A 12,577-nucleotide genomic window follows, 5' to 3' on the forward strand; every position below is an offset into this window, starting at 1 on the left:
TATTTAAATTAGTTTACTTGCACTTTTTTATTGCATTTTTGTGTGCAGCTTTTTTAACATGCATTTTTATTGTGTTTTTTTTTGTCTCTTATTAGTGTGTCATGCTTTAAATAAAGCTGCTTTGTTTTTGATACTTTCTGATGTTTGATTTTAACAAAACTTTATTGGCATGCTTACATGTGGTTTCCATGCATTTTTTATTTGTTTCAGCGTACTTAAAATGAACATGCGTTTTTTACCTGTGGAATTTCCACACCAAATGTAAGTCTATTGGGAAATTCCACACAAAAAACTCAGCGTGCCTGCAAGAGACATTGACATGCTGCAGACTTGAAACACGCACTGCATGTGAGTTTATGCTGAGTTAAAAAGTACAGTGGTCCTGAGATTTCTATAAATCCCACCCACTTTGCGTTTTTGATGCAGAAATAATACGCAGCATCAAAAACCAAAAGCTCATTGTGAGAACGTAGCAGAATTGTATCCTTTTTGTAAATGATTTTGTGTCCTTTTAAATGCAGGTAAATTAGCCCAGCTAAGGCCTGTTTCACATTTCCGTCTCTTCATGTCAGTCAAAATCCGCCAGAGCATTAAAAAATGGATCCGCTTCCGTCATGGGCCAAACGGATGCCACTGGATCCGGTTTTCATACAGATCCGCTGCAGCCGGCAAGTGGATGAAAGTTAAAGCAACCGCGGTCTGGAAAAGGAGAGAGAGAAAGACAGCGAGAGAGAGATTTTTTGGGGGGTCACGACGATTCCAGTACACTATTCAGAGTTAAAATGCTTGGCAGAACAAATCTGCCGGGCATGCGCAATTGAAAATAGCGGTCCATCGCTCCAAAAAAAGTTTCAGAATCCGTCTCCTCCACCCGGGAGACACTACCATAAAAAAAGGACGGATCCGTTTTTTTCTAAAAGTGGTGGATTTTGACTGACGTCAAAAAAAGGAAATGTGAAACAGGCCTAAGAGCTAGGTGCCACTACTACTTTGAGCCACCGTGCTAGTGGAGTGTATGAGGTTCTAGACCAGGGTATCGCTGGTCTAAATTTATTGGTAGGTGAGAATTGTGGTCATTGAAAGTAACAACTGGACTGCTCTCTATGCAGTATGACAGAATGACCTGAATGTTGCTGGATTGGAATGGTGGTCAGTATTATCCTCCATCTTTCCAAGCCTATTTTCAATTACAGCACAGTACACAGTGGCATATAAAAGTTTGGTCACCCCTGGTCAAAATTACTGTTATTGTGAACAGTTAAGCAAGTTGAAGATGAAATGATCTTTAAAAGGGCTAAAGTTAAAGATGACACATTTCCTTTGTATATATCGTAAGATGGCTGCCAAATGGGTTCTTGAGGGAATATATGTGTCATTGTGGCTATTAGCTGTGATGTGAGCTCTAAAGCAGGGTCCAGCACATATAGTGTTGAGAGAGTTATTAGGCTATTCCAGGGCCGGGTTTTACGAGCAGACATAAGAGATTGGTGCGAATGACTGCTCACATATCCCAACCGTGACTGGAGGTGTGGAGGCCTCCAGTGTGTTTGCTAAAGACACTGACCTGAGTGGGCAGACCCGCAGCACTATACGGACTATTTATTTTCAGTTTCTTTTCATCTTGTGCCGGAGAAGGCTATCCTTTGTTTGCTTGTGCTCAAACAGGTTTATGAAGTTAATAAACCAGACTGGACATTTTCTTATGAAACCGCTTCCTGTGCCTACCTCAACCACAGCTGAGTGAGTAAAACCCTACAATATATATATATATATATATATTTTTATGTTTTACATATTAAAAGTTACAAAAAGGTAATCGGACCAATGTAAATGTCTCGGTACCCTGCAACGCTGCATGGTTATTACTCCCTTTTACGAGTATCACAGCTTGTAAGCACTTTTTGTAGCCAGCCAAGAATCTTTCAATTCTTGTTTGAGGGATTTTCATCCATTATTCCTTGGAAAATTCTTCCAGCTCTGTGAGATTCCTGGGTCGTCTTGTATTCTCTGCTATTTTGAGGTCGAGCCAAAGATTTTCAATGATGTTCAGGTCAGGGGACTGTGACATTATAAAAGCTTCAGCTCGCACCTTTTGAGGTAGTTTATTGTGGATTTGGATGTGTGTTTAGGATCATTATCCATTTATAGAAGCCATCCTCTTCAGTTTCAGCTTTTTTACAGATGGTGTTATATTTGCATCATTGAATCCATTCTTCCCTCTACCCGTGAAATGTTCCCCGTGCCACTGGCTGCAACACAACCCCAAAGCAAGATTAATCTACCCCCATGCTTAATGGTTGGAGAAATGTTCTTTTCTTGAAATTCATTGCCCTTTTTTCTCCACACATTCTTTTGATCATTGTGGCCACAGAGTTCTATTTTAACCTCATCAGTCCACAAGACTTGTTTCCAAAATGCATCAGGCTTGTTTAGATGATCTTTCGTGTACTTATGACCCTGAATTTTATGGTCAGAACACAGGAGACGTTTTCTTCTGATGACTCTTCCATGAAAGACATTTGTGCAGGTGTCTCTGAACAGTAGAACAATGTGCCGCAACTCCAGAGTGCGCTAAATCTTTCTGAAGGTCTTTCGCAGTGAAGCAGGGGTACTTTATTGCCTGTCACGCTAGGTGAGGGAGAAGCTAGGTGTACAATAATGGGTAAAAAGGTAAGGTAGCCCAAACACTAGGAAAAGGGAGAGTGGAGACCCCTAGGCAGATGTGACAACATACTGTTTGCCCTTACGTTCCTAAATAGGTTCCACATCTATCGCCAAGCAGGAACCTAATCCCTGACTGCCCCTAGCGATAGACCCTGGATAGTGAGGGGATGGGGTAAGCACTAGTCAGCACCCACTACAACTAAAAACAAAGCAGGAAGACAAATGAGAGAATACAGTTACCTTGAGATGACACAAGAGAGCTCACGCCAGCAAACCTCCAAGAAGAAACTAGTTGACTTCTAGCTCTTCCAACAGACAGAGGTAAATAGAGCTATCACAGATGCCTTGCTGAAGTGACTAAAGGTATTTAAACCTGCAGCAAGGGTGTGTTAATCAGCAGCAGACAGTGGAGATCATCCCTAGGTCCTAGAGGGAGAAGGTTATCACTCCACAGCAGAGTTGCAAGATGCAGAATGTGCCTGCAGAGCTAGGCGCAGTGACCTTCTATTGCCGGATCCAGAATGACTGTGTCACACCTGTCACACCCGTGACATTGCCTCTCTAGGACTCCTACCAGCAGCTCTCACTGAAATTTAGCTTGGTCTTACAGACCTTATCTTGTCCTCCACTGTTCATGTTAATTGCTATTTCTTAATTGCATTTCAGAAAGAAAGGAGAAGATTGTGGATGATTTCTGCGCTTGCTGATCAATGATGAGACGTATATCCCAGATTGTCAAATGGATAGTGGTTTATTCTTCGCGTTTCAAAGTACAAAAGACTTCTTCATCAGGAAAGACCACAACTACGATACTTGTAGTCTTTCATGATGAAGAAAATATAGATTATGCCAGTGAAGGCATGGCCTTTAAAGGGATGCTATAATCAGAAAATGACATACTGTTTAATTCAGATTTCTGTATGACTGTATGACGAATATTTATTTAAAAAATTTTTTTTATGCCATAATCTTTAAAAAAAACAAAAAAGTAAAATTAGTAGACTTGCACTTTTCATAGTGGCCAAGGGAGCCATTTTACACTTCATGCCCATTTAGGAAGCGCTTACAGCAGGCTTCTTATCATCAGAGCCAGGATTCCAATGACAGGTAACACCTCTATACCCAACTGATAACACAATGATCCACCATTCACAATAGGTAAAATCACAGCAGACCCTGACCCTCTTCTCTTCACAATTACCTTTGCACAGGTTCATTAGATCATTCAATACAAAAGACAGGGACAGGGTCTGACCATTGTGGCTATGTACATGTGGATTTCCTGAAACCACAGGGAGTATGAGTTTAAAAATGCCTTAGTGGCCAGTGGAAAAATTGCAAGATTCTTTTTTTATTTTTAATTCAGATTTTGATATAGAAAAAAGTGCCAAAAAAATTTAAAACAAAAACCTAATTTTAATTGTAGGTAATTTTCTGATAATAACTTGGAGACAATGCTGTGGAGAGTAGAGTCTGAAAAGCTAGAGACAACATCTTAGGGCTCACACTAGCGTATAACAAGGCTGAGTGCTGTCTGATGTCTTATAGGATAGCACTCGGACCAATGTTATACTATGGGGCAGTGCAGATCTGCAATTATTTTCTCTTGCCAAGTCGTCAAGAGAGAACAAATGAAGCATGCTGAAAGTGCATCCGATGATTGGAACACAGACACCCATACAAGTTTATGTATGTGTGTGATACATCAAACTGCACTCAGATGTCATCTGAGTGCAGTCAGATGTATGCGCACAGAGACAATGGAGAAATTACGTTATCCGTACCTGTCATATGATTATCTCATGTGAGAAAGTCGGATCACACATCGAAGTGATAATCTGATTTACATTAGCATATTCAGCCCGAGAACATACGGCCCTGCGATACCGGCCTTATATGTATGAACTGTGAAGAAGACTGATGCGTGTGACTGTGTGTGGTTGGAATTTCTGAAAGCAACAGGAATCTGAACAAAAGACTTGTCTATACATTATTCTGTTGATTCAGTTGTGTTTGTTTCTTTCCGAGTGCTGAAACCATAACTCATTTTGCGACTATTAAAGTGACAGTAAGCATAATGCACATTTGACACTGTGTGTACCGTCATGATCCGTAAAGTAGAAAAACTTGACTTGTGACTGTTCTCTTTCTTAAAGGAGAACTGCTCAAGTTTAACCCATTCGCGGGTATAGAACAGGTGTATGACACCTGTCTATCCTCCTCAGCTACTCAGGATGGGTAGTAAGTATAACACTGTATCAGTTTGACTCGGTCCTTAGAAGTAATACTATCTAGAATTTTGCACACTGATGTAGAGTCTTTCAAGAATTTGTATTTGTTTGTTTTTTAGCTGAATTTAAAAAGGTTAACATTTCCATTTATGATTTTTTTTATTTGCTTACCTGGCTTGTCAAAACATCTCTGACGAGCTGCAAGTGAAGCCTTAGGCATTGGCATTCATCCCTATAAGCTTCCAGGAAGTATTTGGAGCCAATGTCAAACCGTGGGCGCTTAAACATGATGTCAGTAATCACTTGTGCCAAGGAAAATCGCTCTTCTGGATCAAGAGTGTGCTGGTAAGCTTCATAGTAAGTGTCAACAAGCTAAATAAAAAACACACAAATATTCAGATGCTAGAAATTGGAGGTATATTAGCTGCAGACAGAAAGATCAATTGAATCCACACAAGGGGGGATGACTGAAAGAAGTTCTATGGAGACCTTCTTTTAAATAACACCATGTAAGAGGCTTATTCCCAACATTGAAAGTTGTCACGTATGCACAGAATAGGTGATAACTTACAGATCAGTGGGGTCTGACTGCTGAGCTATGTACCGATCCCAAGAAGGAAGCTTCTAAAATACCACATCAGAACCACGGCTCCTACTGAACTCCTGAAAATAGCTGAGTACAGCAGTCAGTGACTAGATAGAGCGGTGCACGTGAACAAACAAGACCTCCTTCTAGTGGGGCATTTCAGAGCCCCATTCTTGTGATCAAAGTTTGCTGACCCCCAATAATCAGCAACTTATCATTTATCATGTAGAAAAGTGATAACTTGAAATATTGGGAAGAACCCTTTAAAGGGCACCTGTCATGTCCCCAAATGACTTAACCTGCAGATATAGGGTCAATCTGTAGGTTAATAGCATTCTAATGATGTGCAGCCAACGTACTGATGCACCTTTTCTGGATCGCTGTGGGTTGCTATTTTTAGGCTGGGGGGGGCAATTTCTATGGCCCCTTACCAGCCTAAGAGTACCAGCCAGCCCTCAGCTGTCTGCTTTAGCAAGGCTGGTTGTCAAAAAATGGGGGGGACCCCACACCGTTTTTTAAAATTATTTATTTAAATAATTTAAAAAATCAGAGTGGTGACCCCTCTGTTCTTGATAACCAGCCTTGCTAAAGCAGACAGCTGAGGGTGGTTTTGCCTTGCTGGTTATCGAAAATACAGGGGAATTTACTCCAGGTTTTTTTTTTTTTAATTATTTATTAACAATGCAAGAGCTGGCTGATGAATACTCTCATCAGCCTCTCCTGCTCTCACTGTTATTAGTGGCAGCATGCACCGGCTTATGGGAGTATGGGCGCAGTAGTCCCATTACCCAACATCAATGACTGGAGGTAAACTTTATACCTCCGATTACAGCTGCATGCTCACGCTGTTATTTCACAGCGTGGGAACCGCAGCTGTATGACCGGCAGTGATGATTTTACCGTACTGTCATGCACATGACAGCGCGACAAACACCTGGTGTTCGGGGAGCCGAACCTGAACAGTAACTTAGACTTCCTGGTGAAGTCCGTGTTCAGTGTCCGTGCCTGAACAGTAGGTGTTCGGTATGGATTCCAAACTTTACTGTTCGGGTTGACACATCTCTACTGAATGCGAAAGGCTACCGGGAGGAATAAGTTAATTCCTCCCAGTAGCCATACTCTCAGTGTGGTGGCTGCATGGCATTAGAGCGCTATTAAGATGTAAGCTCTACACATGACCCGGCACTCTGACACACAGCCGTATCTCCTCTGAAACCTTGGTGAGTTGGGTTTCAGTCAGTACTGGGACGTGATCACATCTGCTGCTCAGTGTGCACTGAGAGGTGACTGAAGCCAGTGGCACACCTCTATGACTGAAAACTGGAGGGTGCTGGGAGGAATAAAGTTAATTTCCTCCCAGTACACATGCTCTGAGTGCTGCAGCCGCATGGTTTTACACAGCTATTAACCTACAGATTAACGCCATATTAACCCCATATTTGCAGGTCAACCAGTTCCCAACCGCCCACTGTAGATAAACGTCGGCGCTTGGTGGGCACTGTGCAGCGCTGACGCTTATCAACAGTCGGCAGTCTCGCAGTGGTCAGGATCCCCAGATGATGTCTCTGACCGTAGAAGTCATAGGGACCCGATTGGATCAGGTCCCAATGATGTTAACCCTTTGCTAGCCTTCAGATGCCATGATAATTTAAAAGATAGTGAGAGCGAGAGCGCTCCTTCTCTTACCTCTCCGGTGCCCCCATGATGTGATCACGGGGGAGACGAGAATTGTCATCGCAACCAGAGGCTGCTCAGCCAGAAGCTGTCTAACAGGCAATCTGCCAGTAAAACTGACAGTTCTCATGCATAGCAATACATGTGTACGTCAATGCATGAGTCCAGTAAACAGACATATAAAAGTTCAAGTCCCATACAGGGACTAAGTAAAAAAATCATAAAAAAGTTAATATAAAAAAATTATTAAAAAATGTAAAATATTAAACCAATAAATAAGTATATTTGTGTAAAAGAAAAAATAGACAAAAAAGTACACATATTTGGTATTGCCGCATCCGGAACGACCTGATCTATAATACTGTGACACTAACAAACCCCTTCAGTAAACACTGTAAAAAAAGGCAAAAAGTTATGCTTTTCATCATACCACCTAATAAAAAGTGGAATAAAACGCAAAAAAAGTCAAATGGAAATAAAAATGTTATCCCTGAAAACATCATCTTGTCGCGCCAAAAAAAAAAAAGCCACCTAACATCTCCATGAGCAGAAAAAAATAAAAAAAAGTTATAGCTCACAGAATAAAGCGATGAAAAAAACAATTCTTTTTTCTATAAAATATTTTTTATTATGTAAAAGCGCCGAAACATAATTTTCTTTTATAGAAATGCAATTGTACTGACCCGAAGAATAAAGCTGCCTTATCAATTTTACGACACGCATAACGGCATAAAAAAAAAAATGTGAATTGATGGTTTTGTTCATTACGCCTCCCAAAAATTGGAATGGAAAGCAATCAAAAAACTTTGATTATACCAATAAAATCATTAACTAGTCCCGCAAAAAAACAGAACTCATATGACTATCGGCAGAAATACCAAAAAATTATAGCTTTCAAAATATGACGATACAAAAATGTTTTTTTTGCATAAAAAGCGTCTTTTTGTGTGTGAAAGCTGCCAAAAAAAAAAAACTATAAATCTGGTATTTCTGTAATCGCACCGAACCAAAGAATAAAGGCATCTAATCACTTATGAGTTATACCGCATAAGGAACGGCGTAAAAAATAAAAAGCAATTCTATACCTGCTGCTGATTTGTTCATTTTGCCTCCCAAAGATCGCAGTAAGGCTAGGTTCACATTTATCATGCACTCTGTGCTGAGCGCATTACACTGGAGTTTCCATGTAAATATCTGAAACGCATGATTCAGACAGAACCCTTGATGGAAGATTCCCTATAATGAGGCAGATGGAGACACTGTGGATGCAGTCTGTCCTGTGATCTGACGGTGTCCGTCTTTTTAAGCATGTATGAAAGCGCCACGGTTTTGTGCACTTCTGTAAAGAAAAAACAGACGAAGTCCAGAGGAACTCTGCTGCCTCATAGTAGTAAATGGATCCCTCTGGGATTTCATCTTAATCACGTCATTCGGAGATTTACTTTAGATGGAAACCCCAAAATAAGTGCTCGAAGTAGAGCACCAGATAACTGTGATTCAAAATGTTATGCAAAATGTTACCAACAAAAGCTTCAAATTAATCCATAAAAAGCAACTCATGTCTGTCATCTGTTATTGGAAAAGATAGGGGCTTCCATGTTACTGGAAGTACAAAGGTTTTGGAAAAGCGCTATGGCCCTCGCCCACCCCAAAAGAAATCAGGCAAATTCTGCACTCCCAAATCTAAATGCCCTCCTCTTTTCTGAGCCCCAGTGTGCCTAAACCACATCCACATGTTTGGCATTTCTGAAGCGATGAGAGCCCGCCTAATTTACAGGTGCATTTCTCCAGAAGCATGAGCTGGGCATAATTTACAGTGGATACGGAAAGTATTCAGAACCCTTTAATTTTTTCACTCTGTTTCATTGCAGCCATTTGGTAAATTCAAAAAAGTTAATTTTTTTCTCATTGATGTACACTCTGCACCCCATCTTGACTGAAAAAAAACAGAAATGTAGAAATTTTTGCAAATTTAATAAAAAAGAAAAACTGAAATATCACATGGTCATAAGTGTTCAGACCCTTCACTCAGTATTGCGTAGAAGCACCCTTTTGTGCTAGTACTGCCATGAGTCTTCTTGGGAATGATGCAACAAGTTTTTCAAACCTGGATTTCGGCATCCTTTGCGATTCTTCCTTGCAGATCCTCTCTAGTTCCATCAGGTTGGATGGTGAACGTTGGTGGACAGCCATTTTCAGGTCTCTCCAGAGATGCTCAGTCGGGTTTAGGTCAGGGCTCTGGCTGGGCCAGTCAAGAATGGTTACAGAGTTGTTCTGAAGCCACTCCTTTGTTATTTTAGCTGTGTGCTTAGGGTCATTGTCTTGTTGAAAGGTGAACCTTCGGACAAGTCTCAAGTCCAGAGTACTCTGGAAGAGGTTTTCATCCAGGATATCTCTGTACTTGGCCGCATTCATGTTTCCTTCAATTGCAACCAGTTGTCCTGTCCCTGCAGCTGAAAATCACCCCCATAGCATGATGCTGCCACCACCATGTTTCACTGTTGGGATTGTATTGGGCAGGTGTTGAGCAGTGCCTGGTTTTCTCCACACATACCACTTAGCATTATCACCAAAAAGTTCTATCTTCGTCTTATCAGACCAGAGAATCTTATTTCTCATAGTCTGGGAGTCCTTCATGTGTTTTTTAGCAAACTCTATGCAGGCTTTCATATGTCTGGCACTGAGGAGAGGCTTCCGTCGGGCCACTCTGCCATAAAGGCCCGACTGGTGGAGAGCTGCAGTGATAGTTGACTTTGTGGAACTTTCTCCCATCTCCCTACCGCATCTGTGGAGCTCAGCCACAGTGATCTTGGGGTTCTTCTTTACCTCTCTCACCAAGGCTCTTCTCAAACGATTGCTCAGTTTGGCTGGACGGCCCGGTCTAGGAAGACTTCTGGTAGTCCCAAATTTCTTCCATTTAAGGGTTATGGGCCCACTGTGCTCTTAGGAACCTTGAGTACTGAATAAATTCTTTTGTAACCTTGAACAGATCTGTGCCTTGCCACAATTCTGCCTCTGAGCTCCTTGGCCAGTTCCTTTGACCTCATGATTCTCATTTGGTCTGACATGCACTGTGAGCTGTGAGGTCTTATATAGAGAGGTTTTGTCTTTACAAATCAAGTCCTATCAGTTTAATTAAACACAGCTGGACTCCAATGAAGGAGTAGAACCATCTCAAGGTGAATCGCAAGGAAATGGACAGCATGTGACTTAAATATGAATGTCTGAGCAAAGGGTCTGAATACTTACGACCATGTGATATTTCAGTTTTTCTTTTTTAATAAATTTGCAAAAATGTCTACATTTATTTTTTTACAGTCAAGATGGGGTGCAGAGTGTACATTATTAATGAGCTAACAAAATGAACTTTTTTGAATTTACCAAATGGCTGCAATGAAGCAAAGAGTGAAAAATTTAAAGGGGTCTGAATACTTTCCATAACCACTGTACTGGCTGGACTCTGCACTGGCAAATTTGCAATTTTCACTCGGCAACATCCAATGCTTTATCTGGAAGACACCCATGGAGTCAAAATCTTCACTGCATCTGTAGATAAATTTCCAGTGGTGTAATTTCCAAAATGGGGTCACTTGAGGGGGGATTATTCTCTTCTGGCACTTAGGAGCTCTGTAAATGGATTCTGCAAACTATTCTATGATAATTTGTTCTCCAAGAGTCAAATAGCGTTCTGTCCCTCCCGAGTCTCACCATGTGGCTAAGTAGTACTGTACAGACACATATGTGGTATTGCCACGTTCAGCAGAATTTGTGGGACAAATTTTCTACCTATTTTTACCCATTTCCACATGCGCAAATGTAAAATCACAATTTTTTTGTGGTAAAAATATAATTATTTTTTCTTCACAGCCCAATGGTATAAAATTCTGTGACACAGTCGTGGTGTCACTTTTGGGGGGTTTACTGTTCTGGCACCCTAGGGGCTCTTCCAATGTAACATGGCACCCACAAACCATAACAGCAAAATGGCACTGATGACGCTACTTCCTTTCTGAACTCTGCACTGTGCCTCAAAAGTAGTTTTCGACCACATATGGGGTATTGGCACATTGGCAATTGCGTATTAAATTTTACTGTTCATTCGTTAAGGAATAAAGTATGGGAATATGACAGGTTCCTTTTTAAGTGGAGACCTGCCACCACTTAATTATGTCTTTGACATGAAAATTTGCGCAAAAGTGCTTGTCTCGCCACAGAGCGGCATAAAATCTGTCTAGGAAGAAAATGTGTTTGAAGTACCTGCTGTTTGTTCTCTAATAGTGCACATTCCCAGGTCCACAGGTCAAGCATCAATGCAAAGCGGTCCACATTAGCATGTGCCCAGTCTGAGAGATTCGTATCATCTATGTCTTGTTTACTTAACTTGAAGCCTTGATATACAAAATTAAGCATTAATGAATGAATGGTCAATAAACTTTCAGAAGTTACAGTACTTAAAAATAACCTCCACGTTGGTTTATCCAGGGATTAGGTGCAATTAATATCAGATTTCAAATGATGAAAGAATATCTAAAAGTGTGGGAAAGTAAAGCAGGGTAAACTCAGTTACAAACTGATAGGTACAACAGGCAGTGTCCTTCCATCCTTAGCCAGTAATACTTTTTGTAACTTTGGATCCGACAGGCACAGGCCTATGGCGGCTGTGACACTATTTTGACCATGATAGTTTCTAATTTATATACTAAAAGGGAATGTCTAGTCTGAGAGCAGCATGATGCAGGGACAGAGACACTGATTCCAGCAATGTGTCACTTACTGGGCTGTGTGTTGTATTTTTCATAAAATCACTGTTTTATCAGCAGGTGATTATTACTAGAGGACTAGTAAACCTGCTGTCATGGAGTCCTTTATATTATTGAGTTCTGTATAACTCCACCCCAACCACTGATTGGAAGCTTTCTGCCTATGCATAGGGTTCACAAAATGAAGCCAATCAGTGGTGTGGACGGTATTCTGACTCCATAACTAGGCTGCGAGTGTGGGGCATTTGACATGTTTTTATGGGTATCTCTATGTACTCACACAAAGATTTCATCAGACAGCTTGACTCGACGGCAGGAGGTACTGTAAGTATGAATATTCCAGCATGTTTATTTTCAAGCTGAATTCTTGTATTATAAAAGTAGGTAAAAATAATTATTCTTAATCAGAGATGCAAAAGACATGAGATTCTAACATGGCTGACATACACTGGATGAGGAAAAAGGGAGGAGTTACAGGGAGTCAATATAATGACGATACAAGACTGTATGATTCCCAAGCCGTGGGACATGACAGTCAGGAAAAAGGAGGAGAAAATCAAGCACTCTTTAATAGAAAAAATAGATGTAGTCATGGACGTAAGTGTTGGTTCCAGAAAATTAACTATTTCTCACAGAAAATTATTGCAATCACACGTTTTCTT

General features: G+C 40.9%; 1 protein-coding gene across 1 annotated transcript in view; it reads right to left on the reverse strand.

Moving 5' to 3' along the window:
• The window catches only part of LOC141089664 (uncharacterized), a 217,219-nt gene that overhangs the window by 185,293 nt on the left and 19,349 nt on the right, over positions 1 to 12,577 (reverse strand). Inside the window, exons 5-6 of the mRNA XM_073576146.1 lie at positions 11,413 to 11,543; positions 5,067 to 5,267 (exon numbers count right to left, since the gene is read on the reverse strand). Of these exons, the coding sequence (XP_073432247.1) occupies positions 5,067 to 5,267; positions 11,413 to 11,543 (332 nt within the window). The remainder of the gene's footprint in view (positions 1 to 5,066; positions 5,268 to 11,412; positions 11,544 to 12,577) is intronic.

This window comes from Dendrobates tinctorius, unplaced genomic scaffold, assembly GCF_039654945.1.
Source record: "Dendrobates tinctorius isolate UK_male_01 unplaced genomic scaffold, ASM3965494v1 ptg000046l, whole genome shotgun sequence".
In the NCBI taxonomy this organism is placed as follows: domain Eukaryota; kingdom Metazoa; phylum Chordata; class Amphibia; order Anura; family Dendrobatidae; genus Dendrobates; species Dendrobates tinctorius.